This window comes from Leopardus geoffroyi, chromosome B3, assembly GCF_018350155.1.
Source record: "Leopardus geoffroyi isolate Oge1 chromosome B3, O.geoffroyi_Oge1_pat1.0, whole genome shotgun sequence".
Classification (NCBI taxonomy): Eukaryota; Metazoa; Chordata; class Mammalia; order Carnivora; family Felidae; genus Leopardus; species Leopardus geoffroyi.
In genome coordinates this window covers 145916031-145940157 of record NC_059337.1, presented here as the reverse complement: position 1 = coordinate 145940157, position 24127 = coordinate 145916031, and the positions used below count along the sequence as shown (strand labels likewise).

Below are 24127 nucleotides of genomic sequence, written 5' to 3'. Positions count from 1 at the left end.
AGCAGAACCCAGGCATGCCAAAAGAAGCCGGAGGGGGCGGGAGGGAGGGCGGCCAGAGGGAAGACCACGACAGGAGGACAGGAGAGAGGGGTCGAGGAGGGGAGGGGAGGGCGGGAGGCGGCCAAACAGAAAACGAGAGGGAGGCAGGAGAGCAGCAACGAAAGAGAAGCACGAAGAGAGGAGAGCATGAGGCGGCCGCACCGGCCCGGGGCCCAGCGCACAAGCTCAGAGCCGGTCCCGGCAGAGGCGCCCGACGGCAGCCGGCAGCGACGGGCTCCAGGCAGCGCCTGCCGCGGGGCTCCGGGGAGCACGGTCCGGGAAACACCAAACTGGCCCCCGGGGCCCGAGCCCCTCGGCCTGTGATACTCTGGCACGGGAAGGATGGCGTTCGCCAGCTCCTCAGCACGAACCCCTCACTGGGGGTTCTTCTGTGCCACGAGGTGGGGACGGCTGGGGGGCAGGGGGCGAACGAACGGCCGGAACTGGATCCCGCAGGCTGTCGCAGCCCGCCGTGGGGTGCGGCCGGTACTGCTCGCCGGGCCTGCGCCAGGTACCAGAGGCTCCGGGCTGGGAATGACCTGACCCCTGCGGGTGCCCTGCCCACCCCCCCCCCAGCACCCCATCACAGAAGCAGCTCGGCTGTAGCACCACAGGGAAGAGGGGGCCATCTCATCCAATGTCTGTTCCATGGAGGGGTAAACTGAGGCCCGGAGCGAGGGCACCAGCAAAAGGCCAGGTCAGAGAGACAGGCCAGGACCGTCCACTCCCTGCCACCCCAGCCGCATCCCTGAGGATGGGCGGGCACCTACCAGGGACCGCGAGGACGAGGGGAGGCAGGCAGGCTGGTACCGAGGTCACCGGCGGCAAACTCCCCGGCCGATGCCACACAACCCGCTCCCCGGTCTCCATCAGAACGACCTCAGCTCCTGTTCCACACATCACCTCCTCCAGGAAGTCCCCCAGCCAGGCAGGGCCTCCACTGCCCCAGCCCCCATGGCCAGCCTGGAGCCCTAGGCTCTGGGTTCTCCCCTCCCCGCCGACCATGAGCCCTAGGGCGCGGGGTAGGGCCCGGCCGTGGATGTCTGCAGGGCTCGGGAAGGTCTGCACAGGCTCCATGCAGCCCCGCCCCCGGCCGCCCCGCCGTGCAGGCTCGTGGTCTCCGGCTAAGAACCGAGCACAGGAGTCCCGTGGACATCTCATGGGTGCTCCGTCAGCACGGAGGGACGTGCTGCAGTTCACGGCCAGGACCCAGTGCAGCGGGTCAGGGCGGAGGACCTGGGGTGGCCCCATGGCCACCACCCAGCATCTCGGGGCAACGGCCGGAGCCTGGCTCCCGTGGGCACCTCCGTCCCCTGTGGCGGCAGGTCTGCCCCTCGGCCTGACGGTCCGGAAAGCATCTGCCAGACTGTCCCGCCGGGTGGGCCCCACAAGCAGGAAACACCACTGGACACTCAGGAGGTGGAATTGGCCAGAAAGGGCCGAGCTCCGTGCGCCCAGACGAGGGAGGCGGGCTTGGGTTTTGATTACAGCTGTGGCTGCCGAAGGGCCGCTCCCTCCAGGCACGGGGCTCTCCGGACGGTCCCCCAGAGAACACAGGGCGGGCTCCCAGCCACAGCGCCCAGGATGTTCTGGGCCCTCAAAGTCCTGGCTCCCGGCCTCCCCCTCCAAAGACCATCCCCCTCACAACCTGCCTCCCCCTCTCCGTGCTGAGACACGGGGCTGCAGCCCGCCCCCCAGCCCTCCTGGCCAGCTGGAGCCACGTCCGCTGGAAACAGTCGCGCCCCGGGGCCGCCGGTGGGCACCCCAGCACGTCCTCCAGAGGTATGTACACGCGAGACTTTACCATCCCAGAGCCACTTCTCGCTATCGATGCCCTGGTTCCGGGGAAATTACCTCATCTGAATCCTAAAGTTCTATTTACGCTTCTAATAATCTCCCCATCGATCGCCAGGGCTGCTGTCTAATTACAGATCGTTCCCACCCACCCCAAACGCAATCAATGTGCACATAACACGGAGAGGGAGCCTTAAACGCCCACGTTTTACGACATGCTGGCTGCCGGCAGGACTGCCCAGCAAGAGGCCAGCAACCCCCTGCCCGGCGCGTGAGACAGAGACTCTCAACGGCTGCACCGACCCCACGGCCCCCGCGGTCAGCTCGTGTCCCTCCTCTACCTCCTGGGCACCCTCAGAGCGAAGGCCGACCCCTCCCTCTGCCTGGCATTCGAGGCCCCTGTGAGACATGCATCCGGCTCCCTTCCCAGGAGCCCTCCGGCTATGCCCCGCGCCCGCGCTGACCCGCCACAGCTGGGCCCGCCACGTCTGACGCTTCCCTCTGGGCCCAGCTCAACCTCACTTCCTCCGGGAAGCCTTACCCAGCTCTCCTGAGCTGCGTCCCCAACTCAGTGCTGCCCCCGAGGTGGCCCAGTGCTCAGCCAGGAGGTACCAGGCATGCATGGAGGGGCCGGCCTCCCCCTTCCTGGCCTCGCCCCGGGACTTAATAGAGGAGAAGTCCGAAGCGGCAAGGCCGCACCCAGGACCCGTCATCACACCAACCGGAGGCTAGTTCGAGACCCAAGTGCTTCCCTGAGCCCCTGCACACCCCACCCCCAAGCTGCCAAGGGCCGGGGAGGCCCCAAGGGCAGAGTGCCCTCCAGGACTGGCCCCAGCAGCGGTCACGGGGTCCAAGTCCCAGCGAAGGCAGGACGTCATCAAAGGCACCGTCTCGCTAAACTCAGAGTGGACGGCAAGCCCAGGAGTGGGGACCGGGCAGGGGTCTGTCCTGCTTTGGGATCATGTGTGACTTTGTCCCAGCAGCTGGGGACCCTCCCTGTACCTCCACGCCCCGCAGCCCCACGAGGCAGAGTCCACGGGGCAGGTCTACCCACCACTCTACTTCAGAGACGCTCACTGGGCAGGCTCGCCCGGCTGGCTCTGTAGTGACTGGAAAATGGACCAACAAAACTAGTTTCCACGGCGACCCCCTGATCTCTCTGCCCCGGGGGTGAGTGATGGGGGAGGGGGGCAGCAAGGGGGCTTCTCCATGGGCTTCTCCATATACCCACAATCACCAAGGCAGCAGCGTCGGACGCACTTGGCCCAGACCCCCGCCCCTCTCCCAGCTCCCTTCCCCCTGCAGTCCTATGTCCTGATAAGGCTCCCAGGCTTCACACCTCCACCTCCAGGAAGGCCTCCGCGCTTCACACCTCCAGGCCTCGGCCTGGACACAGAAGGCTCCTTCTGCCTGGAAGGCCCTTCCTACGTGTTTGCCTGGCGAACTCCTACCCTCGGGCTCTTGGCCTCAGTCCTCCACGAAACAGACGGGCACAGCTGAGGGCCCAAGGCCCCGGGAGAGGGCAGCCCCGAGGCTTGGGCAGAGCAGCCAGGCGCATTCTGGAGAAAGGCCTTCCCAGGACAGCACGGTTAACCTCACTCATCACCCAAACCCCAACGGACTCCCTCCACTGTCCCAGGAGACCCCTAATCCAACAACCCTCACATCGCGACCCCTATCCTCGTAGACTTTCTGCTTGAGGGAAAACCGGGGGCGCCGCAGACCCCTGGGAGAGACCACCCCCAGCCAAGCTCTGTGGCCAGGGGGAACGCGGCCGGTCCCGGCTCCGCCCTGCAAGGCTCGCCTCTTCTCCACCTGCGTGGGGGACGCCGGCCCAGCGCTCTGCCTGAGGACGCCCAGCCCAAGTCCATGGCACCCACAGGGCCCGCTGGTGCCCAGAGCTGGCTCCATGGAGGCCACGCCCCCTGGTGTGGGGGACCTCGAGGAGGGCCCGAAGAGGAGAGGCCTGGGGGAGGGGACACTGCCGGCGACTGAAAAGATGTGCCTCCTGAGAGACCGGGGGAGTGGGCCCAGACCGTGGCCACCACCTGCAGGCCCCTCCCCCTAACGCCAAGCTCTGTCGCACAGTCCACAGCCTCGGGGGCAGCCCGGAGGGGAGGGGCCGCCGGACCCCTCCCCACGAGATGTTCCCTCTGCCTCTGACCCTGAGGAGGAGGGCCCGACCCTGTCCCAGGAGCCCTCCCGTCAACCCACGCACCAGCCGGTGCTCTCAGAAGCAGGAGCGGCCGACACCACGCCCGGCCACGCGTGCTGGTGCTACGCAGAACCGATGTCCCCGGGGCCGCGTGAGGACCCTGCCCGCTGTCGCGTCGCCAGCACACTTGACGGGGGCCTCGGGAATGTCCGGGGGCCTCCCCCAGTGTTCACGGCCCCTTGCTTAAGGGGGGTCCTGCTCAGTCTGCACAACGTGAGCCACGGTGAGATGTGGGCAGGGCCCCTCAGAGGCCAGCAGCCCGCCCCGCCCAGGGGACTCACCAGGCACGATGGTGGCAGGAAGCTGTTGACCCTCGAGACGCTCCACATGCCCTCCAGGCACTGCTGGGCCTGGATGGTGACCGTGCTCAGTGCTCCCCCGAGGCCAGCGGGTGCCACCGACACCTGGACGCTGGGCCCGGGCGGCCAGGCCAGTCCCTTCCTCCTGTCCGGCCCCACTCGGCCCGGCTGCCTCCCGGCCGGGCCACCAGCCACTGGCGCAGCCCGCGGGCTGGTTATGGCGCCCGGGCCAGAGGGCACGAGGCCAGGGCCTCCGTGCTGGGCGTCAGGGTCCTCGCGGCTGGCAGGTGCCTGGAGCAGCCGCAGGGCCTCCCGCGTGAGCTGGTTCAGGTGCGTGTCACAGACGTCGCAGCGGCGCTCGGCCTCCGGGCGGCATGTCGGCAGGACCCCGGGCGCCGGCAGCTTGTCGAGGAGCAGAGCGGAGAGGCAAGGGTCCTGGGGGAACAAGGACAAAGGCGGTCGGTGCCTGGGCGCCAGGACCCAGCCCCTGGTTCCTCACCCGCCACGGCGCCGGGCCAGCTCACGCCGTGGCCGCCGCATAATCCATAACTGATTAATAAGGCCCCAAACAGTTTCGTCTGCGCGCACCCAGCAGGAAAATAATTATCGGAGCTTAATAGTGGGGCCTACGGTGCCCTTGACAACTACCTGCCTCCTCCCGCCCTCATTACTGTGCTCAGTCTCGGCTGACGAGGCATCTGCGCGTTCCCCCAACACCCGGGCCGGCCGCGAGCAGCCAAGGCCGCAAGGTTGGGAAGCATCCAGGAGGCGGACACCCCCCACCCTGGCCCCGGGGGCCCTTCCACGCTCGCAGGCTGCGGGCGCCCCAGGGCTCCACTCGAAAGCAACACCCTCCCCCGCCCTGAGGGCTGGCCTGGCTCAGCCCCAGGCGAGGTGGGGTCTCCCTGCCCTGGTGAAGCCTCGGCCCTGGTGGGGATCTGGAGGAAAACGCGAGGCGGCCCTGCCGTAAACGTGGCAGCAGAAGTCCCGCCGTGCAGTGACACTCCGCGGAGGCGAGCCAGGCAGTTCCAGGTCCACAGGAAGACGGAGGCACCGGTGCCAGCTGGCAAGGGGGCAGGAGGCCTGAAGCCCACCCTGCTCGATCGCAGGTATGGACGTGGTGCCCAGGGCGTGCGGCGCCTGGTGACTCCTCCTGCAGCCCAGGGTCCCGGCCGTGTGCCGGGGAGGGGGGCACACGGTTCTCCCTCATCGTGAGCCTGGGGTCCAGAAGGGGCTAGGGACAGGAGCCAGGTCAGCCCGAGGGAGGCCCTCACCCCGCCTGGAGGTCAGGGAGGCCTTCTGGAAGAGGGAACACCTCTGGAAGGAGGGAGAGGAGGAGAGAGCCAGTCCTCAGAAGGAACCTCACTGGAGACAAGTTCTCAAGAGTCGTGTATCTCCAGGGCCCACGCCCGGTCCCTTGACCAAGGCTCTGCCTTGGCGCCCCCCCGGGGCAGCCCTGGGGAGGTCGGGGTCAAAGCCAGAGCCAGACCCGCCACAAAGCACTGGCCCGGCCCAGCTGTGGCCGTGACCACCCAGGGCGTTCGTCCTCACATGGCCAGCTGGGCCGCTCGGCTGGGGCTCCTCCCACAGCTGGGCCTGCTATGACCCTCCAGACTCGGAGTTTCTTCCTCTCCCAGCCACACCACCCCCACAGGACTCCGGCCTCCCCAGATACGCCCCTTACGCACAAGAGGAAGCTGAGGCCCCCCTCCAACAGAGGGCATCTCATTCACCCCACCCAGGTTCCCCGGGCCTGAGCGGTGGCCAGCCCGACCCCTGCACCGAGGCCTGGGAGGCTCAAGGGGGCCCGCTGTGGCAGCGTGGGCTGGCTGGCAAGGGCCACTGCTGGTCAGCCCCGGGGGCCGTGGCTCTGCCCCTGCGTCACACTCCCTGCCCGGTCCTCCCCGGCTCAGCCGCAGCCCAGACCACTGCCCCCCCACCGCCCCCCACATACCCCAGGGAGACCGGGTCCCACGAAACTTGGCCAGGCCAGATGCACCAGCTGCCAGACCTGTGGGTCCCTCCAGAAGGCCTGGATTTTCTCCGGCCAAGGCCCGGAGGGCTCCAGAGCCTCTGAAGTGCTCCGCATGCCCGGGCCCAATCAGCAGACACCCCCAGCGGCTCCTGCAGTCGGGGGCGGGGGCGGGGGGCAGGCCCACAGAAACCCCGCAGGAGCCTCCACTCGGGCTGGCACCCGGGGCCACAGATGGAATCCAGACACCCTGTCCCCAGCCACAGGCAGGGCTCACGCGGGGCCTGGCTCTGTCACTTGTCACTTCCCGCCTATTTTCCAGGTCCCAGCTCTGATTACTCTGGTTTTTCCACTCAGCAGGAGGCTGCTAATGGTGGCCGGGTGTGAGGGGAAGGAAGTGCCATTAAGAGACTTGAAAGGCAGCCCAGCCCCACCCAGCCCCCCCCCCCCAGCCCAGCCCCCACCCCCTCAGGCCCAGCAGCCCATTGTTCCAGGGCCGAGGCCAGCCTGGGGACCTCAGGCCTGTGGGGGAGCCCTGTGGCAGAAGGAGGCAGGAAGGAAAGCTGGGGGGGGCGGGGGGAGGCACTTACTGACCTGAGCACGCACCAGACCCCCACAGGCACACAGCAACCCCCCCCCCCCCCACCAGCTGTGTCACCAGGAACGCACATGGCAGCTGTCAGGGAGGCCCCAGCCCCACCAAGGCCTCAAGCTCCGCCATCAAAGCCCCAGGAGGAAACTAGGCAGGTCTGCTCCAGTTGGGGACAGGGGGTACTCACCACACCCCAGCCCTGCTTCGCCAGCCCCCCAGGAGGCCTGGCCCAGACACACCTGGGCCCACCCCGTGGCCCAAGCCCACCGTGGGGCCAACCACCCCTTCCCAGCACCGGCAGCCAAGCGCGCCTCTTGGGGGATCCTCACCTGGGCAGGGCAGAGGGTACCTCTCCCAGCTCCGTCTCGTGTCACACACACGAGACACGAGAGGAGAGCCCTGCCTTGGGTGACCACGCAGAGACCCTAGTGGGGCCAAGAGCCCGCCCGGCCCTGAGCCCCTCTGGCAGGCTGGGCAGCACTGGGCTGGGCCACTCACTGCTCTCACTTGGAAGCATGCGCCCCACACCGGAGGGACCTATGACCTCGCCAGGCTGCTGGACCAGCTTGGCAAACGGCAAGCTGTGGCCAGGACAGGCTCCCCACCCCCAGCACCCTGGCCCAGGGCTCAGGACTCCGACGAGGGGGAGCTTCACTCACACCACGTGCCGCCCCTGGGCGGCCTCCACAGAGACAAAGTCTGGGCAGTCCCTGCAGCCCCGCCCGCCTCCCCCCTCCGGGTCCCTCCGGGACCACGGTGGCCTTCCCCTCACAAGCCAACAGCCCTCAGACCTTAATGCCGGGGGCTGGGAAGGCCCTTCCCCGAAGCCAGATCTCCCCTGCAACTGCCAGGGCCCACAGGCCCACGCCCATGAGAGGTCACTGGCCCAATTTCAGGAAGTTTGACCCCTGAAAGGCCCAGTCACCATGCCATCTACCACCCACCCGCTCTCTGGAGCCCAGCACCTTCAGAAAGACAGTAATTACCCCACTGCAAGATATTACCTTTCGCTTTCCTCTGCAGTCTAATTAAACAGATATCTTATTTGCGTTTGGAAAATGTTTTTTTAATTTGATTCAATTTAGCACTGCAAACCATCTACCCGTCATGCCGCCGGGTTTTAGGGAGGCTCCCCCCCCCCAAGTGTAATGACTTTCCATTTTTCATCTCCTTTCTGGGGTCTCCAAGTGGCCTCAAGTAATCCTTCCACTTCCTCCTGCATTGGAGGCCCAGAACGACTGCTCCAGGGACGAGCTCGCCCGTCATCCCACCCAGAGGGGCCTCCCCAGCCCAGGGCGAGCAGCGCCCACCCTCGGGGCAGGACAGGAGCTCCCAGATCCCCACACTGAGGCCGACACAGGAGGAAGCGGGGACCGTGCTCCCCAGTTGGGAAAAAGCCCCAGACCTCAGAGCTGCGAGACAACCCTCTCTGAGCCCTCGTCATCCCGCCTTTAGAAAGGGGGCTCAGCACCCACCGGCAGGGCCTCTCGGAGGGCAGACGGGGCCAGAGGCCAAGCCTGCGGGGGGGCCCTGAGGCCTAGGGGCTCCCTTCCCCAGCCCACCACTCTGTGCGGCTGGAGCCAAGGTCCTCGCTGGGGTCCCTCTGCCTCACCCTCCCTTCCCTCCACAAACAAATGCCCCGGGCTGTGACCCTGGGCAGCCACTGCTTCGGAGCTGACCACAGGTCCAGGAAGGGACCCCTGGCTGCCGGACCAGGCGCTGCTCCAACCTTGCAGGCTCTGTTGGCGATGACATTCCGATGTCGCGTGCAGCCTGGGGGACCCAGAGCCGGGGGCGGGGGGCGGTGGGGGGCAGGGGTTCAGTTTTCCAGCCAGCCACACCTGGGCCGCCGCACCCCTGCCTCCACCCGCCACGCACCTCGCCAAGGGCCCAACTCTCAGCCAGAGGCCCTGCCCACCCACATCCCCTGGGTCCGGCGGGAAGACAGGAAGACTGCACACCCCCGGGCCAGACCCTCCCCCACCCGCCAGCCAGAACCCCGGACACTGATCCGGTCCCATCAGGCTGCAGTTCCGAAGGCCCCATAGCTGACACAGGCTCCCCTCCTCTGCCGGGGAGGTGGCGTGGGGGAGCGGGAGGTGCTGCCCGGCCCACCCGGCGCCGACTGGCACCCGTCCCCAAGGCCCTGTGCCAGGCACCAGCCAGCTGGACAGCTCGGGGCACACACTAGTTCATTGAGACCCCCTCCCTTCAATGGCCTCCCCTGTCCTCCGCCCGATGCCACAACGCCACGCGAGGGTGGTGGGGACCCTGATGGCTAACAGCCTGACCAGCAGGACGGCCTCGGCTGGGGGGTGGGGAGCGGTGTAGACAGGCTGGCTTCCTGGGGGCGCTCCCCACTCAGAGGGGGCTCTGCACACGCTTCGGGGGGCCTGGAGCTCACCCAGACACGGCTTTCGGTCCAACTCTGTGGGGGTGAGCTGCCGCTCTCCTGGGCCCCATTCTCCTCATCTGAGCCCACGGGCCACAGCACACTCTCAGGGCCACTCAGGAGGGCCCAGAGCCCCAGGGAGGCCGGACGCTGCCCTGGGCGGCCCAGCTAGAGGAGGCGGCCCCCGAAACGGAGTGGAGCCCGTGCCCCTCAGCTGGCCCCGGGCCTCCCGAGTTCTCCTGCCGGGAACCTCTGCGTGCGGGTGGCCAGCCCAGATGTGCACCCAGCCACCAGGCCCCTCCGATGAGGCCGCCAGGGGGACCCAGGGCTGCAGCGCTCTCGTGGAAGGACTTCCAGGGGATCCCCGGCCCCAAGCTCGGCTCCAGGGCTGGAGGGCGAGTCCGCTCCCCCACACCTCCTGACCTTTGACCTCATCCCCCTTCCCCTCTTCCCTCTACCTGGCATCCGGAGACAGGCATCCCCACCCCAGAAGGCCATCCCTGAAGGCCCTCACCCCATCTCTGTGGGGCTAGTTCTGAGATCGAATGCCACCTCGTCCAGAAGGCCCTCCTGGATGCCCCTTTCCAGAGTCCTCTCTCCCAGCCCCACAGCACTTCCATTATGAGCACAGACACGGGAGGGTCGCTCACTCCCACGCGTGCTGTTTCCTCCCTCACCACATGGGGTGGTGGAGTTAAGCGTGTTTTGCTCAGACAGAGGTCAGCCGACGGCTCGCAGGCATCGGCCCTCCTGTCTGCCCGGCTCCCTGTCCCCCCTCCCCCTTCCCAAAGCACCACCCACAGCCCAGGGTGGTGTGCACCCCAGCCCCTGACCTAACCAAGCCCCAGGGGCGTTCTGAGAGGAGGGATCCCACAGCACAGACCCAGCCAGCCCTCCTCACCCATCACCCAGCAGAGAGGACAGACACGGGACAGGACGGGTCCCAGCATCATCTCGAGATCCAGCGCCCAGACTGCCAGGCCCCCCCCCCCCCCCCCAGGCTCCCCACTGGCCCACCGCGCCAGCCGGATGAGTCCCATCAGACCCGTCTCCACAGACACCCAGCCGGCCACAAACCATGCTCCTCACCAGCCACCATGAGCCTGAGGGGCTCTTGGATCAGACCACCAAGCTTGGGAGGCACGGCTGGGGCCCAACATGCCGAGAGCTCGGGAAGGGACGGGGCAAGGAGAGGGTCCCCCAGCGACGAGACCAGGAGGGCCCGTGGCTGCACTTTGGGTGGCCACCAAGCAAGCCAAGCCAAAATGGTTCCCAGACAATCCCTCAGGTCTTAGACGGGCCGAGTTTGTGGGGCCGGTCGGGGTTCCAGGTGGCCTGGCATCATGGCTGTGAGGGGTGGACAGGGACCTTCGGGGACGGGTGGGCCAGCATCCATCACGGGGTCAGAGGTGAGTGCAGAAGGCCAGCACCGGGCCCGGCGGGACCATCAATCTGTCAGCCCCAGGCGCCCGCTGAGCCCACCCACCCCTGCCCCCAGCCCAGCCCCCACAACTGAAGCCTGGGATGCTGGCGGGGAGCCCCCCACCCACAGGGCACCCGGACCCCTGCAGACAGCCCTCAAGCCACCCCAGCCCCACAGGGGATCCCCCGGCCACCAAATGTGACACTGGAAGTGAAAATGCCCCCTTTTAACCCGGGGGAGCAAGGCACTCAGCCCCAGGACCCTGTTCGCAGATGGGGAAGCAGAGACCCTGCAAAGGGGTGATGCCCCAGGCTCCCGCTTCAGGCAGTGGCGCCACGCCCTGGGTTCCCTCCCGCAGGGGAGCGTCTCCAGCCACCCCCCCTCTCCCCCCCTCCCCCCATCGTGGAAAGGGAGAGCTCAGAGCTCAGGGGCAAAGTAAAAGGAGTGACTCCCAGGGCCACCTGGGGGACTCAGTGGGTTGAGCATCCGACTTCGGGTCGGGTCATGACCTCAGTTCATGGGTTCAAGCCCCGCATCAGGCTGTGTGCTGACAGCTCAGAGCCTGGAGCCTGCTTTGGATTCTGTGTCTCCCTCTCTCTCTGCCCCTCCCCTGCTCAAGCTCTATCTCTCTCTTTCTCAAAAAATGAATAAACTTAAAAAAAAATTTTACAAAGGAGTGGCTCCCAGAGGCCCAGCCACCTAGCCTGGCTGCCTCCAGGAACCCAGGGGACAGCCTGGCCTCAACTCCACTCCCCCCGGCCCCCCACAGAATCCTGCTCTGTCCCCAGGGAGTGAAGGAGCAGACAGAGGCCACACAGGCCAAGGGGACACTCAATCCACCTGTATTGCACAAAGCACCGGCCACGCTTTCAAGAACTACACAGCAGACAGCAGATACAAAACCACGTGACTAGAGACGGTTGCTTTAGAACAAATAGGAATGATCAATTCCCAAAAGACACAAGAGAACTCGCCCATGTCCTTGGCGGAAGCTGAACACTCCACTGGCCTGAGCTTCCCCGCAGGCATAGGAAAAGGGAAACTAGAGTTGCCTTGCTATTTAAAATAAAGACTGGCTCTTCTGACTCCCAAATGAGATCCTTCCATGACACTCGAGGGATCAAGGCACCCAGGAAAAGGCCCCAGATGCATTTCCTCGGCCCATTCCAAACCATCACAAGTCTTGTGGCCAAGGCTCTGAGCAGCCCGGCGGGGGGTGACCTGTGGCCTCCCTCCCTGACCCTCCACCTCTCACTCTCAGCAGACAGGCAGCGAGGCCCATCTCCCTACACACGCCCCTGGCTCGGCCCCACCTCTGACCGTAGCGGGACGCCCCTCGTGCTCCCTCCCACGAGACACAGGGACTGGCCTGCACCAAGGCCAGCTCCCGAAGCCCCATCTCTGCTTGTGGCCGGTGCCCAGAAGGCAGGGGTTGGCAGCCCTTCGGCTCAACCCCACCCGCACTGCCCACCCTCACTCCCTGAAGCCCTGGACCAGCAAGGAGATGAGACAGGCACAAGGACCCTGTCATTCCATTACCGGACCCAAGTATACCAGGGGACACTGGCTGCACCACCGTCTGGCCCAGGGAGGAGGCGCCAGCTGAAATCTCACAGACACCTAACCGGCCCCCCTCCCTCCCCCGGCACAGGCTCGGTCCCCCAGAGTGGCCTGGGAGCCTCCGAGGCCCACACACTCATCCCTTCCCGGCTGAGTCATCATCGGGGCCCCTGCCAGATGGGAGACCAGCCCCAGGGAGCTCCCGCCCCTCTCACACCTCCCCAGCCCCTCCCCAGCCGCCTCCAGAGCCTGCCAACACCTGGCTCAGCGGGGGTGCTCTGCTGAGGCCGCCTGCCCTGCCCTGTGGAGCCCCAAGGCAGACACCCTGGTCCTGGCACGGGGGGGGGGGGGGGGGGGGGGGGGGGGGGGGGGCAGCCCCAGAAAGAGGTGGAGCCCAGGCCAGGCTCCCGACAGCGTGGGAACCAGGGGTTCAGGCACCCTGACCGCAGGCAGCAAACGTCCCACGCCAGCTGAGCTCAGCCCCTGCCCTCCCGGGACCACAGGGCAGCTGGGGCAGCAGACCCAGGGGCCCACTGTTGCAGTCAGAGCTGGGGCCCATGGACACAGAGCACCCAGGGGACTCAGAAGGCTTCCTGGCGGGGGAGTGACAGCTGAATGTCGAGCTGGCAGAACCCCACCCCCAAGCCAGACCCCAGAGAGAAGCAGCAGGCTCTCCAGAACTCCAGCGTTAGGAGCCTACTTCTGTCGCCCCTGAGCCGTGCACTGGACAGGAACCCACGGCCTCCCCAGCAGCCTTCAGACCGACTGTCCAGCTTGGTGCAAAATGTGAGCTAGCACACGCCTGGGGCTGCACCGGTGGGCAGGGACCTCGGCAGCGGCTGTGGAGCTCATGGTGGGAGGGGGGCAGGAGGGTGGGACCCCCTGCCAGGTGAGCAAGAGGTTTCCAAGAGCCGAATGAGAATTGATCCCTTTCTTTCAACAGGGGGCGCTAATCAATCCCACACCGGTACCGACGCGTCGAAGGTCATGGGGTCTCTGGAGAAGTCGTCACCTCTGCGTGATACACCTGGATGGCAGCTGGGATGGGTCCCCAAGCAAGAGCCCTGCCCCGCTGCTGCAAGGGGAGTTAGGATGGCCATCCCCCATGGGGATGTCACCCGGGGGGGGGAGGGGAGAGCAGGAATCCAGCCCAACAGCCATGGGGGTGAACACAGAGGGGTGGGGTCACCCAGACCCCAGGCCTGCCTGGACAGAGCTCCCAGCCGAGGGGCAGCACAGTGGCCAAGGGGTGTGGAAAGGGCCGCGAAAGGCCCGGGTCGGGTGGCCTTCCAGAGTGGGGTGGGGTATGGGGGAGGGAGGCTCAGTGACCCTGGAGGAGCAGTCAGAGCCATGAACGTGGAGGGAAGCCAGTCCACGCAGGCTGAGCCTCCCAGCCACAGTCAGCAGTGCAGGCACCAGTACCCAGGGCACTGGCGACTTGGGCTGCGTAGTTCTGCCACGTGAGCGCGGGGAGGACGGGGGCCGGGGGAGGACGGGGGCCGGGGGAGGACGGGGCCGGGGGAGGACGGGGGCCGGGGGAGGACGGGTGCCGGGGGAGGACGGGGGCCGGGGGAGGACGGGTGCCGGGGGAGGACGGGTGCCGGGGGGGAGGACGGGGGACGGGGGAGGACGGGGGCCAGGGGAGGACAGGGGCCGGGGGAGGATGGGTGCCGGGGGAGGATGGGGACGGGGCCGGGGGAGGACGGGGGCCGGGGGAGGACGGGGGACGGGGGAGGACGGGGGATGGGAGAGGACAGGGGCCGGGGGAGGACGGGGCCGGGGGAGGACGGGGGACGGGGGAGGACGGGGGCCAGGGGAGGACAGGGGCCGGGGGAGGATGGGTGCCGGGGGAGGATGGGGACGGGGCCGGGGGAGGACGGGGGCCGGGGGAGGATGGGGACGGGGGGAGGACGGGGGATGGGAGAGGACAGGGGCCGGGAGAGGACGGGGGCCGGGGGAGGACGGGGGCCGGGGGAGGACGGGGGCCAGGGGAGGACAGGGGCCGGGGGAGGACGGGTGCCGGGGGAGGATGGGGACGGGGCCGGGGGAGGACGGGGGCCGGGGGAGGATGGGGACGGGGGAGGACGGGGGATGGGAGAGGACAGGGGCCGGGGGAGGACGGGGGCCAGGGGAGGACGGGTGCCGGGGGAGGATGGGGACGGGGCCGGGGGAGGACGGGGGCCGGGGGAGGACGGGGGCCGGGGGAGGATGGGGGATGGGAGAGGACAGGGGCCGGGGGAGGACGGGGGCCGGGGGAGGACGGGGGCCGGGGGAGGACGGGGGCCGGGGGAGGACGGGGGATGGGAGAGGACAGGGGCCGGGGGAGGACGGGTGCCGGGGGAGGATGGGGACGGGGCCGGGGGAGGACGGGGGCCGGGGGAGGACGGGGGCCGGGGGAGGACGGGTGCCGGGGGAGGATGGGGACGGGGCCGGGGGAGGACGGGGGCCGGGGGAGGACGGGGGCCGGGGGAGGACAGGGGCCGGGGGAGGACGGGTGCCGGGGGAGGATGGGGACGGGGCCGGGGGAGGACGGGGGCCGGGGGAGGACGGGGGCCGGGGGAGGACGGGGGCCGGGGGAGGACGGGGACGGGGGAGGATGGGGGCCGGGGAGGACGGGGGATGGGAGAGGACAGGGGCCGGGGGAGGACGGGGGCCGGGGGAGGACGGGGGCCGGGGGAGGACGGGGACGGGGGAGGATGGGGGCCGGGGAGGACGGGGGATGGGAGAGGACAGGGGCCGGGGGAGGACGGGGGCCGGGGGAGGACGGGGGCCGGGGGAGGACAGGGGCCGGGGGAGGACGGGTGCCGGGGGAGGATGGGGACGGGGCCGGGGGAGGACGGGGGCCGGGGGAGGACGGGGGCCGGGGGAGGACGGGGGCCGGGGGAGGACGGGGACGGGGGAGGATGGGGGCCGGGGAGGACGGGGGATGGGAGAGGACAGGGGCCGGGGGAGGACGGGGCCGGGGGAGGACGGGGGCCGGGGAGGACGGGGGATGGGAGAGGACGGGGGCCGGGGGAGGACGGGGGCCGGGGGAGGACGGGTCCGGGGGAGGACGGGGGCCGGGGGAGGGGGAGGACGAGGGCCAGGGGTCTGCAAAAGGAATGCCCATGACAAACCACCTGGGGTGAGGGACAGGATGGGGCCTTCAGGCAGAGTGGCGTCTGTGGGCAGGGGCGTCCCTTTCAGTGAGCCTCCATCTGATGGGGCCAGGACAGCAGCACTGGGACTGGCAGAGACCCCTGCTGACGAGAGGTCCCTCCCGGCTGCACTGAGGGTGGGAGCTGGGGGCGGGCAGGCGTCGGGAAGGGACAGAAGGGATGCTGACAGGGGTCTGCAGGAACTGGCTGACCAGTTCGAGGCAGCGGGTGAGGAAACCGAACAGTGTGGACGCGGCCCCAGTTTCTGCCTCGGGGGGAGGGGGACACAGCGGCCAGTGGCTAAGTGCCCCCAGGGGGGCACTCAGCTGCAGCAGAAGAGGAAGGCCCAGGTTTGGTCCCTTCGAGGGACGTGTTGGGAGCCCCCGGCAGACTTTTCGGAGACAGGGGCACCCGGGAGGGGCGCAGGGAGATCAGAGCGGGGAACTGGCCGGACCGCCTGGGGATGAGAAGGGTATCTGTAGCTGGGCCCACAGTGGGAAGAGTCCGTGAAAGGGTCCTGAAGGGTTCATCTGGGGAAGCTGGCGAGAGCTGAAGGGGGCAGAGAGGGGTGCCCAGCCTGGAGGCCCCCATCCGGCCGGCCGCTCCACACCCAGGCCCACTGCCCTTCTTGGTTCGGGTAAGGACAGGCTCCCAGGCTCCAACCCTCCCGTGCCCTCTGGGGGCATCAGGACACAGTCCTAACCCCTCCACGAGAATGCTGTCCCTGGGTGGGGACTACGGTCACCTTCACTCCCCGGACGGGGAAACTGAGGAAGACACAGATTGAAAAGAGGACACAGCAGCAAAGGAGAGGAGGGCCTTACACCCGGGACACCTGATGGCTGGGCAAGGCTCCAAATGCCCCACTCAACCCCACGGGCACCAAAGACCCGGGCACAGAATGACCCTCGAGGCCCACATCCCGGCAGGAGCAGCAAGGGCTAAGGGGTTCGAGCCGCCCTGTGCTGGTGGGTTCTACCCACCTGTGAAATGGGTACACAGATCGTCCCAGATCTCAACAAACCTGCCTGAGGTCCCGGAGCAGGGAGCCGTCTGCTGGCGGGAGGGTGGGCAAGGAGCCAGCTGGGCGGAGCCCTGGCGGGGATGCCAAGGGCAGAAAATGGGGTGACCTTGAGCCGGCGGAAAGATCAAAGTCCCTCCACCTTCTCAAGCCTTTCTCTACACCGAGATCAAGCAGGGACCCCCAGGGTGAGGGCCTCCGATAGCCAGGCTCCGGTCCGGCTCCAGCCCCACCGCCCAGTGTCTTTCTGGCCTCAGAACAAAGCCCAGTGCTTCCCTGGACCATGGGCCAGACTCTGAGGCGGACTGGGCTCACCGAAGCCAATCACACACAGCCCCCACCCCTCCAGCTACCTCCCAAACCGAAAGCAGAAGCAGGTCCGTGCACGTGCCCTACGCACCAACTCCCCAGCCTTCCCTGAGGGAAGTTGTGGGCCAGGACGCCAGGGAGAGCCTGGGCTTCACAGGACAATGACACCTACCAAGGTCCGGAGGTCTCGGGCCCAAACCCCTAGGTCCCTGGGCGTGGGTGGCTCAGCCCAAGGGCCTGGAGGGTTTCCATCCTCTGGGGAGAAACAGTGGATCGTGGGGCCTTCCCTCCCGTGGGCACAGCACTCTACAGGTCGGACCTCACTCCCAGAATGGCCCCGCGAAGACTTCACTCATCTGACAGAGGAGGAAACACCGCGGGGGAGGGGCCGCGGAGCAGGAACAAAGCAGGGGACCCTGGTCTGTTGGGTGAGCATACCACTGGGTACCAAGGATGGCCAGGAAAGGGGGTGAGCCCCCACCTGGCACTGAGGGCTACTGCCAAACCCAGGACAGACCGGGGCAGGGGGCAGGTGAGCCCTCTGGGTGGTCAGGACGCTTCCCTGCTCAGCATCAGCAGGAGGAGACCAGTGAGCCACGCCCCCCCCCCTTGATGAGGGCCTCTGTCTCTCTCCACCGGGATCCCCCACCCACCTGCAACCAGCTGGCCAACATGCCCAGCACCACCAGCCACGGAAGCCCCTCCTCTCTCTGGCCTCAGTGTCCCCTAATGGGGTAATAAGATGGCCAGGCAGCTCTGACAGACCCCCGGAAGTCTGTCCCAAACCACCCTCTCGTGGGGCCCTAAAGGTCCTCTGCTGTCTTTTCGACCAGATGCAGGCCATGTGGGGCACAGAGCTTGGAAAGCCTTCACGCTGCCCAGAGCAGCCAGTGAGGAGGGTCCAGCCCCACCCCGGGGGGCAGGCCGCAGGTCCCCTCTCCCCTCCGGAGAAAGGGTGCGCCCAGGACAGAAACGAGACTCCCCTCCCTTCCCCCACCTGGCCGAGACAGGAACACCAGGGGACCCCCTGGAACCCAGGGTCTGGCCCCCACCCCAGACTTCTAAGCCCCCTTAGAGACCTATATTTAGATTCAATGGGGATTGTGCGGACTTCCCAAGAAGGCTTTCAAAAAGACTGAAGGTCTGGCGGGAAGGGCTTCCTCTGGAGACCCCCACCTTCCCAGGCTTTGCAAACTTCCAGCGCTCATTGTTCCTTGAACAATGGTCCCAGCGCCTTCCAAGACCAGGGCAAGCCCATTGGCTGGAGAATCTGGCACAGCCCGGGCTCTCCCAGGGCAAACACCTAGGCGGCTGGGGCCCAGGCACTGGGTTCCCAAAAGGGTGGCCACTGCCTAAGGTTAGCAAAGCCCCAGGCCGTGTCCCACACACCATTCTCACTCACGACCCGGGGCGGGGGGGGGGGGGGGGGGGCAGGCAGGGCCCCCCTCACAGCGGCAGGCCCACCCTCTGGTCCTCCAAGCCCTCCTGCCCCAGGTGTGCAATTTCCAGACACCTGGCTGGGGGCCCGGGTGCCCCAAGGGCGACCGCGCACCGAGTAACCTCTGGCTGCCGGCAGGGCAGGAGCTGTCCCGCCCTGGGTGGAGTCCCTGCCGGCTCCCTCTCTCCCCTCCCCCTCCCAAACACAGACTGCGGTTCCAGCTGTGCGACATCTGTGGCTCCGGGGAGAAGCGCCTGCCCTACCGGCCTCCAATCCCACCGCGGAGCCTCTTACGATGAACTGCTACAACCCACACGCACCGCGTTACAGAAAGGGGAAACCGAGGCCCGGAGAAGGGAAGGAACGAGGCAGAAAACACTCGGCGGAACCTCGCCTCCCTCCGGGGCCTCGAGGTCTCCCCAAAGCCGGCACGGGCCCTGCCCGGAGAAGCGGGTCCGAGAAAGGCTCACTTACCCGGAGGGGTGTCCCGGGCCCGCTGACCAGCTTCCACGCCTGTCGCTTGAGCTCGGCGAGCTTCGTGTGGCAGTGGCGGCACCAGCCGCCCCCGCCGGCCGAGTGGCCCTGCTCCGCGCCCGCACCGGCGCCCTCGGGCGCAGGGCGGCTGCCGCATGGGTCCTGCTCGGGCCCGTTGGGCAGCCTCTTGCGGGGGGACACCTCCAACAGCTGCAGCGGCTCGCGGGCCGGGCCGCCCTCGGCCACCTGCGGGGGGTGGGGGCAGAAGGGGACGTGAGCCTGGGCCCCTGAGCAGTGCCACGCCGGGACCCAGCACCAGTGACTCCAGATCTCAGCGTGTCCCGGCCCCGGAGTGAGGCACGCGACAAAGTTCGGAGCGCGGGGCGCAAACCTGCCGCCCGCCCTCTCCTTCCACCCGGGGGGGTCCGGATCGGGGTCCCACCAGCGTTCCGCTCCAGGCCCGGCCCCCAGGGGGCGCAGCGCACCCCGCGAGCATCCTCGGCGTCCCGGACTCCGTCTCGGGGCGCCGGCTGGCGCCCCCCCGCCCGCCTCCCTCTGGGGGCCCGGCCGCGCGTACCGCGGGTGGTGCTGTGCACAGCGGGGAGCCGCGGCCGCCCATGGCCTGGACGCCGGGAGGGCCGGGAGGGCGCTTCGGGCCGCGAGGGCTCTCCGGGGTCGCCGAAGCTACGTGATCCGGCCCCGGGGCGCCCCCATGGTCCGGCCGGCCGCTCCGAAGTTGGCGGCGCGGGCGTGTGGGAGGAGAGCGCGCGACGACGGCGGCGGTGGCGGCGGCGGCGGCGGCCGCGGCGGCGGCGGCGGCGGGCGTGCAGGGGAGGCGAGGGCGGGGCGGGGGCGGGGCCCCGGGGGCGGGGCCGGCGGAGCGGGGCTCCGGGAAGGCCGTCCCGCCCCGCCTAAGCCCTCCGCACGGCTGCGCGTGGGGGAGGGAGCCCTCTCCGCCGCGCGGCCCCTCCCACTCCAAGGACCCCGACCTGTTAGGCGAGTCCCGGCCCGAGGGAGGGGCGCTGGGGGCCCCCGCGAGATACTCGGTACACTTGCGCGCATGCGCCTTCCTGCTCCTCTCCCGGGACAGTGGGCTCTGCGCGTCTCCTGGGAGGCACCGACCCACTCCTCACGTAACAGGCGAGGAAACTGAGGTCGCAGAGAAGGTCTCGCCCAAGGTCACGGTGCTAGGCGGGACGAGGAAGGGGCTGAACCCCGGCCCAGACTCCCACCCGCTTTTTCCTGCAAATACAGCGCACTCCGCGTGTCGCTGGTCGCCCTTCGGGTCTAGCAGTCGCACGTAGGTGAGTTTCGCCGCGGTCCGCGCCTCGGAACGTGCACTGCCTGCGCCAGAGGGTCTCTCTCTAGGCGAGTCTGCAAGCGGCACGCGTGTCTTTGCAGCCGCGCGTGTGCAGGACGGTGCGTGTGCGCGCTGTGCGCCCGGGAAGCGGGAGGAGGTGGCGCGGCTGGCCCCGGGCGTGTGCGCGGGACCTGTTGTCAGCCGGCCTGGCAGATGGGAACTTAGCTGCGGAATTAATTGCCTGTTTGTCTCCGGCTGAGAGGTCGCCCCCCATCTCGGCGACCGGTTGCTCCCGCTCCAGCCCGGCCCTGAGAGTCGCCGCGATGTGAGGCGCAGGCGGCTGGGGGTCTAGGCTCCCGCGCAGCCAGAAATCCCGGGTCGCGCTCAGAGGGCGCGGCCGCGGGCTTCCCGTGACGCGAGCGCCCCCTGCTGGCCGCCGCGCGCTCTCCGCCCCGAGGCTGGAGAGACACGGGGCGCCACGAGTCCTGGGCAAGAAGACGCGCCCCGGGAACCTAGAGGAGCCCAGCCAGAGAAAGGGCCGGCTGGCGGGCCGGGGTCCGGTCGGAGACCCCGGCCCGCGCGGCTCCCCGCGCACACGAGCGCTCACACAGATAAGAGCTGCTCCTCGCCTCGCCTGGGCCCCTCCAAGCGACCCCTCCTTCATTACGTTTTGCCCACCACCCTATTACTTGGAAGGTCCTCCCTGCCCACGCACGCACTCCCCAAAAAGGAGCAGTGCATCGTAACACACGCCCCCCCCCCCGCCCGGCTTTCCGAGTCATTTCTGACCGTGGGCGGGGCGGGGGCGGGATAAAGTGGGCAGAGGGTCCCCACTCTCACTCCGCAAACCCACAGCCCCCAGCCCTTTCCCGCCGACCCGGGGGCCGAAGCTCTTCCCCTCTCCCATCTCATCTCAGCCTCCCGAAGGAAAAAGGCGGCAGCCCCCGTCCGCCTCTGGGTACCGCGGGGCACTCCCCACGCCGCATCGCCAGCCAACAGCCCGGTTGCCCGCCCCTCAACTAGTCCAGGACGCAACACACACCCGGGCCCGGGAAGTGCGGCTCCCCCCCCCCCCCCCCACACACACACACACACTCCCACAGTCACCCGCGGGAACACACTGATGCCGAGCGCCCGGGTCCGACGCCCGGGCCGGCCACGCCCGCAACTTCAGTTGTCCGCGCCGCTGAGGCGCTCGGGGTGCACACGCTCACACCCCACACCGGGTTCCCGGGAAGTGGGGGGGGGGGCGCACACAGCCCGGCAGGACCTGGAGTCACCTCAGGGACTCAGGGTCGGCCGCCAGGCCCCCGACCCCCAGCCAGGCGCGCCGTGGGATCCGGAGTCCCTGCGCTGCTCTCTCCGCCCCGCTGGCTGCCTCGGCCAGGACGCAGCCTCAGTGGGAGACCGGGGCGCCGGCAGCGGGGTGAAGTGCGGCAGCGAGTCCCTGGGCCGGCCTGCGGGACGCTGCTCGTGACCCGCTGCCTCCCTCCCGGCGCCGCACCCTCGGCCGCGGGAGCCGCGCCGCAAAGTCGCGGGACAGCGCTTCCGCCGCCGGCGCGTCCCGCCGCCCGGCCCTCACCTTGGCTCGCCGCCGCAGGAGGTGGCTGGTGAAGCCCAGGATGACCTCCGAGTCCAGGCAGAGCGCCCCCATCTCCAGCAGGCTGGGCACCTTGCGGGGCGCGCCGCGGGGCGGCTCTGGCGGCCCGGGCAGCGCCATGGAGGAGCGGAGCGCGGGGAGCGGCCAGGAGCTCCTCCCGCCGCCGCCGCCGCCGCCGCCGCCGCCGCCGCCGCCGCCGCCTCCCCGCTCGCGCGCTCACTGGCCGCGCGCCCGCCGCCGCCGCGCCCCGCACCGCGCAGGGCCGCCCGCCAGGCCCCCGGTCCTCCGCGGCCCCTGCGCTCGCGCCGCGCGCCCCCGCGCTCCGGCCCCGCCCGCCCGCCCGCCCGCTCGCGCCGACAGCGCCCCCTCCGCCGGGCCGGCGAGCCAAACGCCCGGCCGGGCGCACCCGAAGAGGAGGGGCGCGGGGAACCCAAGGCCCGCTTGCTGGGGGGCGGAGGGTGGGGGCGCGGGGACCCCGCCTGGGCCCGCATTCCTTGCCTCGTAGGCCCCTGCCGGATGCGCCGGCCCGGGAGCGCAGGGCCGGGGGCGGGGGAGGCGGGGGGGGGGGGGGGGGGGGGAGGGGGAGGCGCTGAGCAGGGCTCTCGTAAACCTCTGCCGACTGGAGACGTATCTCGGCTCTTCCCCCTTTGATCCGATCCGTCCCGGGGCTCCCAGGCCCTGGAGATGCGTAGGGAAACCAGTGGCCTTGTGCACCGCATCCTGCCCGTGCTCCAGGACGCCCCCGTCTGGGGCGGCTGCTGGGAAGCCCCCATCCCACGCCCCAGCCTCGGCCTGTGGACCTCCAAGGCCAGCCCCCCAGCACCAGCAGCTCCTCCCCTCTGACCGACCCCTCTGGCCCCTCCAGTAACTCCCTGCGGACTGGGGGATTCCCGCTAGTCTCCTGGCAGGGCCAAATTGTGGTCGGAGTCGAGTCGTGTCCAGGGTAGATCTGCCCGGATTCCAGCTCCCAGCCAGACCTGTGGCTCCTCTGTGCTCAGCCCCTGGGGAGGAGTTAAGCGAAGAGACCAGGTTGCCTAAATCACCTGGGCCCCTGAGGAACGTCTTTGGGAGTTATGGGGGAGGTGTCAAGGGACAGAGCTGGGGGACGGGCCTTGAACAGGACCTGGAAGGTGAGCTGCTAGGGGAGAAGACCGGAGAGCTAGGGGGCCTGGAGGTCAGAGGGCTGCCCCCTCCAGAGGCCCTGGTGCTGAGACTGCAGGAGGCAGCAGCGTGGCTAGGGTGCTACCATGGGGCCAGCCAGACCCTCCCCTCTGCCCCATGGAAGGATCATGGAGTCTCCCCAGCCCCCAACTCCCCTAGGGACCAGGAGACCCTCCTGCCTCCCCAGGTTCCTCTCCTGACTCCCACAGATGGCAGCTGAAGGACAGTGATTCCACCTGACCGCACCTCACAGGCACATCGTAAACACCTTATCTGTGGGCCACTGGGCCAGCAATTGCCAGCACCCCGCCCCCACCCAGGTTTTGGGTGAGGAGAGAGACCCTGGGAGGAGCTGACCCCCTCCCTGCCCCCATGGCCAGCCCTGGCCTGGGGCAGAGATCAGGGCCAGCTATAAGAGGGGCCAGGGTCGCCCTCACTCCCCCTCTCCAGCCCCCTCTTCTGGGCTCCTATGGTCTGGGTTTAGGAAGAGCTGTGCTCCAGCAGGCCACCCTGGAGACCCCCATCTTCTCCCCTCCCCCTCAGGCAGGCACTGGAGAGAACTGTCCTGCCCCCCTCCTCCAAGACCCGAGCCTGGGGGTTGGGGGGCTCCCTCCAGTGGACCCGGCTCTTCTGGGAGGAGGCTGCCCGCCATCTCAGTGGATTGATTAAAGTCATCGTGGAGATTTTTTTAACGTTTAATTTACCAGGCACGCAGCGCCGGTCAGAGCTGTCCCCGGGGAAATCTAGGCCAAGGGAGCAAAACAGAAAACCCCCTGCAATTGAACGGAGTTCTGACGGGATTAATTGCTGGACTCGGCCTCCAAGCAGACCCCACGTGGCAATATTTCAGGGAGGCAGGAGGACACTGGGCTGGAGTGGTCAGATTCCTGCCTCAGGCGTGGAGAACCCTGAGCCCAGCACACCAAGTCTCCGGGATTGCTGGGGACCTTCGGAACCCCCCTGGTCCCACTCCACACACAAATGAGTCCGTCCTGGGCCCAACGCCCTGTGGCTGGCCTCCAGCTCCACCCCAAGCCAGCCTTTAAAAGAAGGGGCCAGTCCTTTTAGCCAGCAACTGGAGAGCTGGGAAGGCACCCCCACTCCCCCCTCCACGGTGCACCCCCGAGAACGAGCACGCAGCAGCCCTCTCTGTGCTGGTGGAAAGCTGGACCAGTAGGGAAATGGACAACGAATTCTAACACGGGTCCTCCATGATAGTGGACGCAGGTGAAACCTGGGACCTCTTGGAAAGATGCCCCCGACACGTGTATGGCACGGTCAGGTTTGTCTTTCTAGAGATTTCTGCTCATAAAGCCTTGGACCCTTCCTCGGAGAAACACAGAGACTGGTAACAGCCTTTGCCTCTGGGAAGAGGAGAGGGTGGAGCCAGGGAGAGGCTTT

General features: G+C 68.5%; 1 protein-coding gene across 1 annotated transcript in view; it reads right to left on the bottom strand.

Annotated features, from left to right (window-relative positions):
* Nucleotides 1–19497, bottom strand: part of KIF26A (kinesin family member 26A) — a 42090-nt gene extending 22593 nt beyond the window's left edge. The window contains 3 exon segments of the mRNA XM_045448419.1: nt 4330–4782; nt 18666–18911; nt 19243–19497. Of these exon segments, the coding sequence (XP_045304375.1) occupies nt 4330–4782; nt 18666–18911; nt 19243–19284 (741 nt within the window). The 5' untranslated portion in view covers nt 19285–19497.
* Nucleotides 19498–24127: the final 4630 nt, after the last annotated feature.